The sequence below is a fragment of the Nelusetta ayraudi genome, unplaced genomic scaffold, assembly GCF_046127955.1.
Source record: "Nelusetta ayraudi isolate G7.1 ecotype Tasmania unplaced genomic scaffold, CSIRO-AGI_Nayr_v1 ptg000019l, whole genome shotgun sequence".
NCBI classification, from domain to species: domain Eukaryota; kingdom Metazoa; phylum Chordata; class Actinopteri; order Tetraodontiformes; family Monacanthidae; genus Nelusetta; species Nelusetta ayraudi.
This window is the reverse complement of record NW_027466069.1, coordinates 9,791,772-9,809,392: the sequence shown is the minus strand read 5'-3', so window position 1 is coordinate 9,809,392 and position 17,621 is coordinate 9,791,772. Positions and strand designations below refer to the sequence as shown.

General features: G+C 41.8%; 1 protein-coding gene across 1 annotated transcript; it reads right to left on the bottom strand.

Annotated features, from left to right (window-relative positions):
* Positions 1-4,792: 4,792 nt before the first annotated feature.
* dag1 (dystroglycan 1) lies at positions 4,793-17,153 on the bottom strand. The gene is made up of 3 exons (XM_076027115.1): positions 16,793-17,153; positions 11,518-12,084; positions 4,793-9,695 (listed from the first exon to the last, which is right to left on the bottom strand). Exons 2-3 carry the CDS (start codon positions 11,938-11,940, stop codon positions 7,386-7,388), a joined length of 2,733 nt encoding a protein of 910 aa, XP_075883230.1. The 5' UTR covers positions 11,941-12,084; positions 16,793-17,153; the 3' UTR covers positions 4,793-7,385.
* Between the last annotated feature and the right edge of the window lie 468 nt (positions 17,154-17,621).

Here is a 17,621-nt window from a genome sequence, read left to right as displayed (position 1 = left end):
GACTGTACAGCTCAGAGCTTCCAGTTGTTTAAATCAACACTAGTGGCATTAGTGCCATGTAGTATGCAGCTAAGCTCTTTCCAGAGAGTCGGGACCACAGAGGAGTGGTAGATGCTGATCTTTGCACTTTGGTTTTTAATTAGGAACAAAATGTAAGTGTGTAACAGACAAATAGCTTTATTGGTACAAAATTGAATTTAGAAAATGCAGTTTTAGATTGATGACATTGCTGTTGTGGTTTCATTCGGTCATAATAAGCCTTTATGTTTCCTTTGGGTGCGGGCGTACTTGTAAGGAGGCAGTATGAGTTGACTTTACCCAGACATCTCAGCTGGTGTACAAAAGATACAAGATCACCCATGGCATCCGAAAAAGGGGATTATCGATAACCTTTAGATGCTCCTACAGCTTACAGGCCAGGCCTTCAGAGCTCCAAGCCGATAACTCTTCAGCAGGTTAAACTCTTTGTCCTGTTAGCTGGCGCCAGAGGCGCCACAGAAGGTGCTGTTATTTCAAGGAACATTTTCACATCAATTTTCCACCCCAAATTGAGGAATAGCCCTGCAGAGTTAATGATCAAAAACATAAATCTCCATAGAAGAGTCCCTTAAAAAAAATAAATAAATAATAAAAATAATAATAATAATAATAATAATAATAATAATAATAATAATAATAATAATAATAATAATAATAAATAAATAAATAAATCCCTTTCATTTATTGTGTCCTGCAAACCTGATGCTTTGTTGTATCTTGCGCATACTTGGAAGGGAACAAAAAGAAGGTGGTGCGGGTAAAACAAAACAAAACAAGTAAACAATGAACTTTTCCAATTTCTGCAGAATTCAATGACAGACTGAAAACACGTAGGAAAACATCAGTAAAGGGAACTTTTGATTGATGCTAAATGTCGGATAATGATGAGATGCTGTTGTAACTGTCAGAGTAGCATGTGGAGGTGTTTATATTCAGTTAATTGTGCACTGATCTATATCTACTGATATTTCCACCATGGTTTCCTTACTGTAGGGTTTTGCTTGATTTAATCTAATTTATGCTTTGTGTCTGAATACTTTCCTGTAAAGTACACTTGTGTCCCAGTCGATTATATATGAAGCGCTGCTAATATAACGTTAATTATTTGAACAGATTGCCACCATTAAGAACTGTGTCCCCCCATGCATTCCGAACAATTATGCCTCTTTGTCATTTTTTAAAACAATTGTACTTCCAGCCTAATGGGAAACAAAGTGGCACATTTTTTGGTCTTTGGGCGTCTAATGAGGCCTATTACGGAGCCATTCACACCATGTGACGCTGTCCAACGTTACGTTCTTCCTGATTTTCCACAACCATCTTGGAGATCATCACCGTGCTGCCTCTTCAAACAGTATGGTGTGTGTACACAGACTGATGAAGGTTTTTTTTTCTCTGTTCTTATAAAAATAAAAAATAAAAGCCTTTGTGGATATTACTGTGCAGTGCAAATAATTAGCCTCCTGTTTGCCCTGAGATGTCTGCCCGGCGCGGCGAGACTCATTACAATTTGTTATGACCCCAGGAACTGTAAACGTGTGCATAAAACACCTGTTTTGATTAGCGCTCAGCCAGAAATAACAAAATTGAAGCAGGTGTTCCACAAACACAGAATGTGGATTTTCAACAGCACTTAGGAACGATGGGAAAGCCAAATATTCACATTTACTTTTTCCTCTGGTGTTTTAGCATTTTAAATTGCAAATGTATTTATTTATTTGTTTGTTCAGGGGTGCAGACCTTCACTGTTTGACCACAATGTGTTTTTCAAGTGCAGTCCATCAGAAAGTCTCAACAACCGAAAGGTCATTTTCTCCTTTAGGTTTTCATGAGCTTATACATTTTTCATCACATACATTAACATTCATTCCTAATACAATATTTATGAGTGCTGGAAGGGGGGTGGGGGGCTGGTAAAGAGAGAGATTGGCAGGGAACAAAATGGCCTCAGCTCGGCATCTTGATGCAGCCAACCCAACCTGCTGCCCTGCTGCTAGCTGCTGCTATTGATTAGCCCAACTCCATTTGTAAAAGTCAACCTACTCGGCTGCGGTGGAAGCAGTTGGGAGTTTTCTCGGTGGAAAGTATTAATAGACCGCACATCGATTGCGCCTGATATGTTCCAGACGCCAAACTAGGTGCATTACCTGAGCAGAGGGAGAAGTTTGCATGTGCAAACAGGAGTTTTGATCCATCAAAACGAGCGTTTCAAATTGATTCGAAGCATTTTGCATAAGATCCCGTTTGGAATAAAATGCTTGCCTCTGTTTGCATCAGAGCTTCCCTTGGTGATGTTGATGCAAATCTTTCTGCAGTCTGTCAGCAATCAGCAACTCATCATGTCATGTGCTCCGTGAATTAAATATCGCACCCCCTGCTGCATATTAATGCTCCTCGTCACTCTAGATCATGGGAGCCAAATTCAATTCTACATTTTCATAACGGCTGCAAAATAATATTGTATATTAACAAAACTAAAAGGGGCAACGGCCTTTGTAATTCTGACTGAAATATGCAGTTAGTATTATTTATGTGTGAGTATTCATCACTCCAGCTAAAACTAATAATTTCAATTCATTTAACGATTACATCAATTCCACGTTTGATCAAAAAATATGCAAAAGACTTTAAAGACCCAAAGACGAAGGCCTCTAGAGTCCTGTTACTTTCACGACAGTCAATACACATTTAGTTATCCGATCTCTTACAGTTGCACCTTTGAGACACTAAATACGAAAACGTTCCTATTTGAGCCGGGCTAAAAAAAAATCTCAAGCGATTATGCAGCTGCAGCTCATTTAGAACATAAACTTAATCACTGCCTTATTAAAATGTTCAGGGATTTTCAAAAAGATTGAACCGATTCCGTGACGCATTGCCTCAGTTCTCGAGCATCGTCACGGAATGAGCCAGTGACCATTTGAAAGTAGAGTTTTAAAAGAAAGTTTAGTTCCGAATAACAACAGCAATCAACTCAGTGGATCTTCATATGCTGATACGCGTCTGGGAGGAACTCTATTATCACATTGATGTCCTTGTTGTGGGTGGTGGCCACAATGAACAATTGAATGAACAGGGAATAAAAGATGATTGTGAGTAGAATACTTGTGACTCGGCTGGAGTTTTGTCCCCTGTTTTCTGTATCTTACAGCAGCTCAAGTCAACGCTTCTGCATAAAAGTGGGTTTCTGTGTTCACATCACACTTCATTCCTGCCTAATCTTTTTTTTTTTTTTTACCAGAATACTGTGAGTGAACTTACTACACTGTTGAATCTACACAATACAGCAGTGTGAAACATCAGTGTGGTTATGTAAAATGCCCTGTTTTACACCTGAAGTCAGCATGTAGGCGAGACGATCCACATCTTAAAAAGGAACTCTTTGCACACAAATATTGCCTGCTCTAGAATTACTGCATTCAATTTTTGAACCTTCACTATTGTGACAAATATATCTGAATCATTACAATACTCAGAGTATAATACTATTGTTGATTACGTCATGTAATTGTATTTTATGTGCGAGAATACAAAATTAACTTTAAAAACATTTTTTAGGTTTCAGACACTTTTTGGTAGAAATCGATGAAACATTCCCCATCTTATAATCTTTTTTTTCTTCTTCTTATCATTCATATAGCGTCACAGGGTGAATGGCAGGCCTGTCACTGACACAGCACACCCCAGCTGGCCTGGTGTAGGAGTATATATTTTTTGGTTGCCTGCCTGGCATCATGCGCTTCACAATGCTTTTAAAGCAACACATCACACGGCAACACCAACACCTTTTTGCTGACTGTTAGAAGCCAGCTCACTCTTGTCCGTATGTTCTTAATGTTAGCGGTGCCAAAGACGATGACGTCGGAGGAGGTGTGAAGAGTGGATGGCAGCCAAACAAGGAAGCTGACAGGCTAATCTCACGGGGACAGTGATGGGCAGGCAACCAAAGTTATATAGCCCCCCGCCCCCCGCCCCCAACCAAACCAGTCTGTAGTCTGTTTCTGGGAGCGTTGTATGACATGAACATCACTGATAAAACAAGATAAACACGAGTGTGTTAACTCTTCGCCAGAAGAGCACAAGAGCAAATGTTTTGGCTCAAGGTTTGGACTAAAAATATTTCAGGGCCGACTTGTCAAACACTGATGGAACTGTATCTGACCCTTCCCAAACAAGCCACCCTTACGTAAGCTCTCTACTAACACACAATCTTCGAGCTGATATTAGTCATTTTTATTGATATTCCTCCCAGAGACGTAGGAGCACTGGGCCAAAAGAAGAAAAAGTACCCACCTAAACGGCACACAGAGGGAGAGCTCCTCTCCTAAAATACAACTCATCTCTCTGGGGCTGTCTGATGTGTTTGCTTTATTAGAAAGAGAAAAAAGAAAAGAAAAAAAAAGATTGTGTTGCTGGTTGCAGCAGCAAAAAAACAACAACAACCAACCATTGGATCCTGCAGCCGCCTGGCTCTATAAAGTCTGTCAGAGCTGTGACAACATTGTAGAATAAGGCTATAACCCAGCCACGGGTCATTTACTATTGTGTACTGCAAAATCATTCCTTTAACGGCAAAATAAACCGAAATGTCTTGGTGATAATTCAAAAGAAAATGACTAAATAAGTTCTCCAGAATGTAATATTAACATTTGTCACTGTGTGAACTCGATTCCTCTTGGAAGCTCCTTTATATAGATGTGTACACATTGAAAAGCTCAGACCCATCACAAATAAAAATGACTATACACCATCATTGAGGCTTTACAAATAGTATTACATTTTATTAATATATTTTCATAAAACAAGTTTAAGACTGTATCAAAAACTCAGTAAAAACATTAGATTTTTTTAACCATTCTTTTCCTCTAGTAGTACCAGATATGAAATTTACATAATTCACATGTTGTGGTTTCTTTGTTCCCATCATATTGAGATAATGCTTTTATTTTATTATTATTACTTTTTTTTTTGTTTTGTTTTGTTTTTTGGTGATGGGCAAGGTGAACGGTCCTCTGTGCCCTAACAAACTATAAAGTCATATTTTTCATGACCGTGATAATAAATCTAGACATACAATTCAAAAATAAAAGGATTTCTCACTCCGGCCCACCCTCTCCAGACTAGGTTTACTGATAAAACACTAACATTATGGAGCTGTTTCATTTCACAGGCACACATTTATGTACATCCCCACGCCCCCCTCTCCATGCCTCATGTGGACTGGCAAAAGGCTGAGCACTAAAACAGGGGGGTACCAGCACCAGCCGGAGCACATCCGACCACCACAGTATAGTTTTGTTGCTTGTGCAACACATTCAGTTCTGCACTTTACCATCTGCACTTGTGTTATCGACTGCTCGTCGGGTTCTGAGCACAGAGTTTGAGGCAACCCCGGTGTGACCTTGGTGATAAATATTTAAAGAAACTTTCATTAAAGCTGCAAATCTGTACCGAAAAATGCTCGCGCAAGTACTTTGAATAGTCTGTTAGTTTCACTAACCATGGGAGGCTTGACAGGTAAATGAACCACGATATATAGACTATTTAAAAGCTGTATGAGCGTGGAACATTACGCTGGCTATTTGTTCATACACAGCTTTTAGGTGTTCCATTGAAAAATAAAATGACCTTTCTAACATTTAAAAAAAAAAAACAGTTAACATTTAAAAACTGAGTTGCGCATTAAGTACTTTGTACCATGTACAGTTGCTTCTGTCGGTTTTTTTTTCTTTCCATTCAACTTGTGTTTGCAGGGAGTGTCAAAAAGGCTGCCAGGAATTTTACTTGAAGTGGAAATTTGAACGTGCAGAAATCATGTAATGATCCCTTGTACGATTTTCCACCCAAATGTAACATTATTCCCTCTGTGGTTTACCATGGGGAGGATTACAGAGACAAGGGAAGGCTGTAAAAGGAGCAGCACTCTGCTGGACGGAAAATAAGTCTCCTCATATAGGAATTTCAGAAGTGATGTGTAAGCTAGATGTGCAGATTAAGAATAGGAATATGATTTGCAGGTCACATGCTTTATAAAAAAAAAAGAAAAAAAAAAGACCCATACTGGGTCAACTAGTAGTCAAATACATAAAAGAAAAAAAAGAACGCACTGTGCCCACTTTATTTTATACACAGTTGTCAATGCATCATCGCATCATGGGTGCAAGGTTAAACGAAATGCAAGTAGATGGGTAGGAGGAGTTGTGCTCTGGCATGGTAGGAGACAACCTGGTCTGGTGAGAGTACCCCCGTAAAAGTGCTACCACCAAGAGGCAGAGTAGTGATGACACAGCACTCTGAAGCCCGCCCACCCCACACACCAAATAAACCAACTGAATATTAAAACAGTGGGTCCACCTCATTTATTCGTAATGGTGTACACCACAGAATTCAATTGGCCCTTCATTATTGTTGTGGCAGGCCTTGATGGCGCAACTCGTGACCTCAGACATCCTCATCTCACAGGCAGGTTCAGTGGCACACACATTTAAGAGAAAAAAAAAGAAGTAATTTGTTTTGTAACTTAATGAGGCTACATCGACAACAGGCGTGCTCAATGAGAGTAAATCCCAGTTAGGTGGCGAGTTCAAAGATACCGGGAAAATGTTGTTTTCCCCAGACTGAGCCACCACTTACTGCATTAGATTCTACTCAAAAAAAAGAAAAGAAAAAAGAAAAGAAAAACATAGTGCAAGGTTTAACAAGAATTTGCATAAGTGCAAGGTCTGCATGTTATTGTCAAGGGGGAGCAAAGTATAAGGAGAGAGGAAAAGAGAAAAAACAGATTTTTGTGTAAATAGCGTTTCATGCTTTCAGTTTGGCTTTATGTATTTAATTCCCCTCAAGAAATAACAGGTGCAAAATCTTAGTAAACCTAGCCAGAGGACAGATAAGAGTGATATTGAACTCAAAGATTAACATTGTGACGGAGAGCCTCAAGTCTGTTGTCATGGTGACATCTGCGCAAAGGCCCTGTGGGCTGTAGTCTTTCCCGCTTCTTTATTATTTTCTATACAATAGAAATAGAACATCGTTGAAGATAAAATTGACTCTTCTTGGCAAAAACAAACAAAGAATATGCAAGAAGTCAAAGCAGATCTGAAGGACATTTAAAAAAAAAAAAAAAAAGAGTGCTGGAATTAAAACTGTCCCAATCCATTTTCCCTGTGTCAGTAGTAGAATTGTACAATACAGTGTCTTATCCATGATGGTCAGATATATGGTATGGTTGTCTGCTCCTCTACAAAGTCCACGCCATTTCATTTAACACATAAAATTACTCACATAGTAGTTTTCCACAAGCATCCCAACAATGCACCTGCTTTCCAAACTGAAAGCTTGAGTGTGCGTTAGGGGGGCACATAGGGGGGTGGGGACCTGTACGAGGTCATGTTCTTGGGGCGGGATCCCTTACCCTCGATGGGGACGGTGAATGGTGGTGGGGGCTGGTATGGAGGGGCATTCGGATCGTCATCCTGATATACCGAGTACTCCTCGAGAAGATTCTGGTTGAGCAGGGTGCTGTGAGGGCCGCCCATGTTGGGGTACTCCGGAGGGGGCAGCGGGGGCTTTTCCTCCTGAAGAATCAGAGGGATGCTTGAGGACGGCGGCGATTTGGAATCATCCAGCTCGTCTGCAAATATGATAGGGACTCCCTTTTTAATGAATGTGGCCTGTTCCTCAATGGTCATCTTGCCCTTGCGCTTCTTGCGGTAGCAGACCATAGCGATAATACCAGCTATTAGGAGCAGAGCTGCTACCACCACAGCTGGAATCACAGTGTGGAGATAAACATCATCGCTGCTCCTGCGACCTGTGCCCGGTGAAGCTGTGGCTGTGGGAGGTGGTGGCATCGGCGCCTCCCCTGGTGGGACAAATGTGTATCTCTGACACGCGTTGGTGCCACGAATGGAAATGTTTATTGGCTTGAATTCAGGTTCCATTGCTTTGACAAAGGCTGGTTTAGGTGTTCCTCTGGAATCTGAGATTTTGTTACTAAGAGGTGTGATCTGGTCCTTGGGACACGGACTCTGTGGGAGACTGCTGTTGGTCCATTCCACCACGATGGAGCCGCTGGTGATGTTTCTCAGGGTGACCGTGCTGCTATTGCGATCGCCAAGAGCATAAGCTAACTTTTTGGTCAAAAGAATCTTCTTATGGACGTCGTTGCTTAACGTTTTGTGGTCACCGTGGAAACGGGCAGCAAACACGACTGACGGTTTATCACTTGCAGACCAGCGGTTAACCTGAACCTCAAATGCATCCATGATGCTTTTTCCGCCCTTGTCAGTGGCCAGCATAAAGTATTCATGTTTGCCCTCGTGATGCTCCTCTGGGAGGCCATACAAAAGCTGGATAGTGCTGTTGAACTGAATCCAAGAGTTATCGCTCACGTCCTCTTTGGGAGTTTTCTTTAATGTCAAGCGGAGCTTATCAGTTGTACCATCCTCCTTATCATAAAATGTATCAGGGGGAATCTTTACCTCAAAGTATGTGCCAATCCACGCATTAACTTCATCAATGGCATTGCGTATTTCTGGAGTCTGGTTAGAGTCTGTCGCCACAGGGACAGTAGTGGTGCGCTTGGGAGGCTTGGGAGTTGTGGATTTGGGCTCTCGAGGAGACGGGGTGGTGTTTTTGGTTTTCTTGGGTTTCCTTGTCGCATTGGTCCTTGGTTTTTTGGTTGTGCTTGGGGGTGTTGCCAAAGCAGTGGCCTCAACAATAGTTGGACGGGTCATGGTTGGCTGAATAGGGATGGTGCTTGTAGTTCCTAACACTCTCGTGGGCTGGGGAGGCCCAAAGACTGGTGTATGGGCTATCTGATCCCTGACCCTCAACGTGGGCTTCACTGGAAGAGGTAAAGGGCCTCGAACAGGTGGAGCAGAGCTATCGGTTGCTGGAGCAATGGAAGGGGACGATGGGGTAGGAATTATGCGTACAGCGGGCTCTGGGTGGGAAGTTGGAGGGAGCACAGAGGGCACAGGAGTAGGGGTATTGTACAACTGTCGCCTGACCCGTTTTATTCCATGGACCTTTTTGTTGACTATGTGCCATCCAACAACAGGGTATCCCAGTTTCGCTGACATGGTTCCATCCTTTGCTGAGAATTGAACACTGCTAATATCAGGAATACTGCCCTGATCAAGGACACACCCAAGTTTCCATGACAGAAGAGCACCATTTTCCACCACTTTCTTTGCGTTCCCTGGTCCAGCCATGAAAGCAGTCATGTCAAATAGGCGGTTGTTGACAACTGGGACAGCCCTCATGTGCTCCAGTGGGACATGAGAGAATGTTCTCATATTGCCAAGTAAGCTGACCCTCTGTTCCGCGACCATCTTTGTCAAGTCGGCATCCAAGATGACAGTTAGGACAGTGACAGGCTCCTCGGAGCCACAGGTAAAAGGCTGGATGCCACTCAGATCAGATTGCAGAGTCAGCAGGGTCGGCTCAGCGTCTGCTCGTTCTTCGGGGTAAACTTCAATGGAAAAGACCGTAGTGGGGAACGCTTCGTTACCAATCTTATCAATGACGTTCTCTCCAGACACGAAGATATGATACACCCCTTTATCCTGCTCCAATGCTAAACCTCTTAGCATGCAGCTTTCCTTATCCCAAAATAGCCATGAGGGTAAGGTCTCTTTCCCCATCTCAGTCAGCTGTAGGAAGAGAAAGAAAAAAAAAAACACAAATTAATGTCTCAGTACCATTCTAAAATATATTACCAGGGGGAAAAAAACATTTCATGAAGAGCATGCACCAGAAAATAAAGCAGCAAGAGTTGTTTGGTTCGTAAACAACACCATGAAAAGTCATGTCAATAATTTGGTTGGCCTTGGTACTGTATTCATATACAGCTTATGATTTTATGAATGTATTCAATATTACATTAATTTCTTTTGAAAGAAATAGGGAAAAAGACAACACATACACACGAGACAAATATGAAGGCAAACCTTTTTAAATATCTTTGATAGCAGAAAATCTCACCATCTCAATAACCCCACCCTCTTCCATATTCCATTCAGTTTATCAAAGCTCACCGAACATGGAACAGGAAGCAGAGGGAGCGTCCATTCAAAATAGCTATGTGAGTCATCACTATTCATTTTGAGTTATTACCGTATGACAGGATATCATTCTGCCTCAATACTGGGGCCAATAATAATTTCATCTCATTTGTAAGTATGAATGGAGCAAATAACACCTCGGTAAGCTTCAATAAGAAGTGATCGTTATCAAATCTTTAGGAACAAATAGTATATACATATAGTTCTTCTGTGAGAACAAAATATTAATGTCCCCCTATATTGCAAGGATGTCACAAGTGAAATACAGATTGGGATTTTGTGCTGAACAAAAATGAAACCTCAAATACTCCAGTCGTTTAATCTGAAGCAAAACGAGAATGAGACTGCATTCACAAAAGCAACATCACTACCTAAAACATGAATGGGAACATTTTCAATGAGTCACAGGTTATACAATTTTTTTTTAAAGGGATAGGGTTTTTGTCTGGTTTGAATAAAGAGAGTGACACTCTCAGACGTTAAGGGGAGAGAATTCTCGCTGAAACTCTAGGGACAGACACTCTCCCCACCACTTCAATAGAATGAATAGCTCAAAAATGCTTTACGTCTTACAGCTCAATCCTGAATGTGTTTATCACCAGGCATTGATCAGGTACTGAGTGATACACACATTTTATGAAGAAAAATTAAAGATTGACCTTTATGCTTTATTGATATGATTGAAAATAATAATTCAGTTTACATTTTCTTGGTACTGTGCCAACCTGACATTCAGCTTTCAGGCCTTTAATTAGAATTAACATTTAGATTCAGATTTATTTTTTTTCTAACAGTTACACAGGGCAGATTTAAAATTCAACACAATTGAGTACCCAGGTTATTTTAATGTGCTGTCAAAGATTTGCCACATCGATCTGAAAATAATCTCGAGCGCACTTAATGGTTTGGCATCACAATACATCTTTAACTTATGACATGTGGGACCTGACTGGGAAAAACTGATTCCCTCCTTATTAAGGTGTCTGTGTTCGTGTTCTTCGGAACAATCTCACAGTTCATCAAAGGAATATCACAGCTATTCTCAAGTTAAATCTTAAGGCTATAAGGCTGATAACCATATCTCTTGGTGTACTGTATGTGTCTAGCTTCAAGGTGAATTATCCTCGAACATGCTCATCATGTACTTTGGGGATCTTGTACAGCTTTCTTATTTAAATCATTTTCACATTTCCATTGATATGTTAATCTCACTTTCAATGCTGTTCACAAAACTTTATAAAGGGTACCAATGTTTTAACACGTCGTCTTGAAATGGAAAGAATATTGGTTTAGAGATCTGCTGTATTGAACTGCCACTGCTGATTATAATTAGATTAATAAAATGAGATTGGACTGGGGCCGTGTGTAGAAACAAAGCATCTCCTAGACAAAAGTGAAAATGTGCACTTACATGGACGTTACAGGTTGCATTGGCAAATCCTTGCGGAACCTTCAACTGGAACACCTGGCCCGCGATTGCGGAGGAGTCAGGGATACCACTGTGCACTCCCCCATTCTTTGCAGAGCAATCTGGAAGGGCTGTAGGCGGCCCCTCACCGACCGAAGACGATGCAGCCTGGAGCTCGGAAAGCACGGAGGACTGCATCGAGGCTTCTAGCTCCACAGATATCATCTCCATCAGGTTCTCCTGCTGTTCTGGCGCAGTGCCCTGAGCCATGGTCACCAGAAGACATATTACGAGAGGTATAGTCCTGCATAAAGGAAGCCTGCTCCTCCCAGCATCCCAGCAGCTCATGTCTCTCCGTTTATAGTGCATAGCAATAGGCCTTTGGGCTGCCCAACAGATGTCTGTGAACAACTTAAGAGGCCACATGCACTGTAGTCACTCTGATGATATGCTTGTAGGTCAGATTCCCTAGTTGTTGGCTACGCTCACAGATCCAGCACTTTCTCTTTGTTGTCCTCTGTGATCCATGAAGAAATCTTTGGCAGCCTGTTAGACAGTCATGTCAGCCAGCTGCAGAGGAAAAAAGGGGAGGAAAAAAAGAACAAAAAAAAACAAACAAACGTGAGTGTGACAAAGTGACAGCAGCAAGAAAAAACAAAGTACATTGACGCAAGAGGTATTGCTGCTCACAGAAAAGTTCCCCAGCTGCCTGCAAACACTGCTTATTTATGACAGACTAAACCTGCATCAAGGCAACATCTCTCTTTGAAATGGTATATGCTAGGTAATTATTGACTGGTGTCTGTGATGTATACACTGTCAACTGCCAACAATCTACCAAACACGTTTTTAGTGTGTGTATAAGATAAGACGTTATTGATCCCACGATGGGAAGATTCAGTCATTGCAGCAGCACCAGCATGCTAAGGAACACAAACTTATAACACATTGATCAAAATAATATACCGCAAATTGTAATAAGTAGGCAATACACATATTTATTATACCTATACAATCAGATGAAATAATTCTAATGTAATGTTCACAGAATAGAGGACAAAAACAACACCTGGCCAGTGTTCAACACAAACACTGCCGGCCAATAGAGTTCATCAACAAAAAACTATTTTAGATCTTTGTTGTGTCCTCACTGTGGTTTATTACTAATTCAATCATGAGTAAAAGGCATCTGACAAAGGATGACTGAAACAAAAACAGCTACATAAATGCAAGTATTAAAATAAATATCTAAGCTTTTTATATGACCACTGAGTATGTGCAAGATGATTGCAAGACAATTTTAGTTTTTAATTGAGTGAATATTTTAATTTGTTACTATTATTTTAAAACTTGTCATTCATCTGTGGTGAAACTTTTAATAGCTGTAAATCTCCATTTGTGATCATAAATGGTTTGTCCTGACTGATTGGCTTTAATTACATGCTGGCCCCAGCCAAAATAAAAACGCTGGCTTTTAGAGACAGGCAGAAGGTGGTGGTGATGGTCCAAATAACTGGTGGTAATAAGCCTGTTCAAATCAATTCAGCCAGAAAGCGTAAGTTCTGGAATGTAGACACTTTTTTTTTTTAACAGCATTCTATGTAGACAAGACTAATATGAAACATAACGATATTACGATCAGCTCATCGGCTAGGTTTCCCTGTATACTCAACTCAATAAAATACCATGTATATAATCTTAATCCTGAAGAACATTTAATGACCACCTTCATTAAAGCCTCTGCAATAATAATTGCTGTTCTGCCATGTGACAATACATGTTTTGTATTTGGTGCTGTAAACGGATTACCACTTTGGCCAATGTCAGGCTCAATGAAAACAGTTATAAAGGCTGCTTGTATAATAGGTTAGGAGCTTTTCCGTTGCAGAAAAGAACACAAACAGTGCGTTGTTGCAGGCAGGAGTGATCTCTTAATGAACCGGGAGTGAAAGGAAATTGTAGCCTCCTCAAAGTAAAACATCAAATTACATCAGCTCATTCCTCAGGTGCCTTAAATACAAAGTATAAACATTAGAATAAAACAAATTACATGAGTGTCAGCTATTTCCTGAAAGGCTTAAAGACAGAGCAGAAAAGTTTTCAGGATTATTTTGTTTTGTTTTTTTCATGAATGGTATGTTGTTGTACACAAGTGCGGTGAGAACATTTAAAAGTTTGGCTAAGAGAGATAATTCACCCTTTAGGGAGACCGCACTATTAAAATAAACTGTGTTGCAAAAAAATAAAAAAAAAAGTCTATGAGCTGACAGATAAATCCGCAGCCCCCCGGTGACCTGCTAAATTCCTTTTCACTAACAGTTACTTGTTCAGCTTAGTTTTCTGTGTGCGTTTCCGGGCCTTCACTCCCTTTCCGAATACTTGCCCACAATGTTCTAATCTGCTCCAATAATTGAAAGAAGCCAGTAGCTCTCAGGTGGTGTAAAACTCTGCCAATTCCACTGACACATGCCGACCCACTGCCTATGCATTTAAAGAAGCATGATTCATTCCCGGGAAAAAAGAAAAGCCGGATGAACACAGGCAAATTTGTTGCCCAGCCAATCAACTGTGTCAGTAGACCACCTGGTTTTAGACAGGACTGAAAACGTACGGCTAATGCAGAAAAAAACAAACCTCTACTGTAACATTATAACAAATGGAATGCTCTGTTAACTATTTAGATATTCCTAAAAATGCTTTTTGAGCACAGCAGCAGACTGACAGATGGAGGAAAAAAAAATACAGCATGTATCAATACATCCACAAACTTTTGCCAGTCTCCAACATTGTGGATCTAACATTAGAAACATTATAAAACCAGAAGAGGTCTTGAGGCAGAATCAGACCGACTATCTTTCTGTTTTTTTTTTCCAAGGACTTGGACCACTTAGTCATGTCATGCCAAGCCCCTCGGCCAGGTAAAGACACGTCTCTTATCTGCATCTTAATCAACCGATAGTGTGGATTCTTTTCCACCCCGACATACCCCTCTTAGGTTCTCACAGTCGCATGGTTGGCACTAAAATGGGTATGCCCATTAGCCAAAAATTATTCTGCGTTGCACCTTCCCTCAAGCTGTTGCCACATGCATGTAGCAGAGGGGCGTGAAGAAAAAAAAACAGCATCAAAGTGAACTCACAATGTGGCCTAGATTCTATCACATTCTCTTTTTCACCGCATGAGTAACTCGACATCCAATTAAAACAACATCTCATTAGGAATCATAAAATGTTTTAATGTGTTGATTTGCCAGCGTTCTAACACGCTGTTCAAATTAACAACAAAGCAAATATCCAGATGAAATGTGCATAATGTAACGTGGCTACGATGAATAAACGGCATCTGGAATGGTGGCGTGCCATTTGGAACAAAGGCCAGTGGTACATGTGGTGGAGAGGATTCACCGCGAGACCCTTGTAGGCGCCACAAAACTCTTGTGACGCAACTGATCCCGTTCACTCCAGTCTATTACGTTTTTAGGAGCGGGAGCGCATGCTGAAAGCCCTTCTCCAACATAAACTGCATATATCCTCACTGCTCCTGTTATAGGCCTGAGAGAGCATTTTTAAAAAAAAAAACTACAGGTACTTGTGTTTAAATATAGCCTGGTGAGTTTAATATAACACGATTTGTGTTACAACACCGGCACAGGGTTGATTGTGGCGAATGCGCCCGATAACCATTCACACCCGGCCTTAATGGGCGTCTGCAGTTTCAACAGTAGTTAAAACTTGCAAACCTCAAAAATAATTAGCACTCTGATGCACAGTGGCACCCAGGGCCAATTGAATTGACGTAGCACATCCAGCAGCCTCTAGATAGTGCATGAGCTGAATAACAAGCATTATCCACAAGACAAGCTTGCTTTGCAATTGGATGTTTCCCTTGTGTTGCCCTCTACGCTGGGAGGACAGAAAAAAAGAGAAACACACAAAAATCGGCCTTGGTTGAGTGAAAATCTAACGTTGCATGATGACCCGAGAGCAACTCGATTAACGCAACAGGAAAACGAGTCAATGATGTCCATATACTGGGTGTTTTAAAGTCGTCTATTCTGTTGATGGATCCAGGCGTTACCGAATTTGCGTGCCACGTGTAACACGAATGCGACGTTAAATCTCTTCTTCTCTTATAAAGTTGCGTTGCTGTCCCAGATTCTGTTATTTGCGTTATCAGTACAGACTCATTCATCTTTACCGCAGCTAATTATTCTCGGGTTAGAGGCCGAGAGGAGTATTTTATGGCAGGATAGGAGGTTCCCGGTCATTAAACGTGACATACTCTGGAAAGAAAAGCCACGAAAACTAAACATTAACTTAGGCTGCACATGCCTTTGCCATTAAAGAAAAAGAGGGGGGGGGGGCAACGAGTATCCATACATGTCTGCTTGTCGACACGTCACTTTATTATTTTCCCCCTTCTTAAGTTCATTTGTTTTTAACCGAGCGCGTTTGGCCGTCGACGTTGGAGGGCGAGCCCCATTTTATGCCCCACTCGGTCGGCTAGGTGGCCAGGTATTTGTTTAACCGCCACCGTTAGCTCAACTGGGTTAACTAGAACGCTAGCAACTGGGCCCGTTTCACTTAGAGCCATACTAGCGTCGCTATACGAGGCCCCTCTTAAAGATAGCGCCACCCACGACGTCCAACCTTGATAAATTATTGAAGTGCCCTAAATAAGCCATATCTGTGCTCGAACAAAAGCCGACTGAACAAGAACACCAAACAGTAGAGGTCTAATCTATTGGCTTGTGGTGCCATTCCACATTGCCAAATCGCAAACGCAAAAGTGCACCTGTTTAATTCCGGGAGCAGACAAGCAGGGAGCCGCCGCTCCTGCTGCTGGGGCATCCACAAAACAAATGCCCGACTCGCTCAGATTCGCTCGGCTGACATTAAATCTGTCACAGTGAGCTATTGATGGCGTTACCAACGAACGCCCGCTCCTTGGCAATTACCTCCGCAGCGTATTAACGCGAGCCAGCTCCATCATTTTCAAACGTCGAACACCAAAGTCGAAGCGAGTGAGCGATGGTAGCTTAGCCGAGCCGAGCCAAGCCGAGCCAAGCCAAGCCAAGCCAAGACGAGCCGAGTGGAGCTAACAAATATGCTAACGCTAGGGGATAATGCCGAAGCCGAGAAGGGGAAAAAACAACAAGTTACTTGCCATTTACGTCACAGCCGCTTCTAAGTCCGTGGCGAATTGTCAGTAATGAACGGGTCGGAGCGCTACCGCAAAAAAAAAAAACCGAGGAGCGCCACACAAAATTCAAACTGACCTTGTTAGCGAGCTAACGCTAGCTGACTCGAGCTGTAACGTCTCCTCTTCTGTCCACAGAGCGCCACGGAGTCTTCCCAAAATGCCATTAAATGTGCAACTTGCTCTTCGAGGACCACATTAAGGGCCGGCGAGATGGGCGGTGAGGCGAAGCACGGAGTTGGGGAGGAACCAGCGATCCCACTGCCCACAAATAGTTGGCTGATGTATGCCGCGATTGTGTCGACAGCAACCCCTCCCTCGCTGCTTTCGTCCTCCTCGAAGAAAGGTCTGGCTTACAGGTTGAGGCCAATCGTGTGTACTGGAATGACTCCGCCTCCGCTTTCTCTGGATGCATGCAGGTGAAAAGATCAACGCTGGAAGGGGGAAGAGCGGGATAGAGTCGGGGAGGAAGGCTGTAAGAGTGTCGGATTGATTTTTTTTTTTTTTTTTTTAAATGGAAGAAAAGAAACTTTTGGATTTTTTTTTTTTCTCAAAATACGCGATTGGAAAAGAGAGGGCAGGACAGGTAGACTAGGAATAAGAAGAAAGTTAATGACGGATCAAAGAGAAGGCAGCAGGATCAAACAGCTACAGTCTCATCAAATGTAGCCCTGTGGGCACGTTCCAAGGGAAGTGGGTCGAAATGAAAGCCAAAAAAAAAAACATCTGAGGTCAGGGATGGGTAGGCGAAACCTTCTAACATATGTGAAGGATGTGTGCATGGTGTCAAAAGTGATGATGCACAAAACTGGTAAAAAAAATCAGAGCCATTGCCATAGAAATGGGAACTGTGATTGTGGTAGAAAAGGACGTTGATACAAAGTAGCTCCTTTCAATGTGTCCCATGA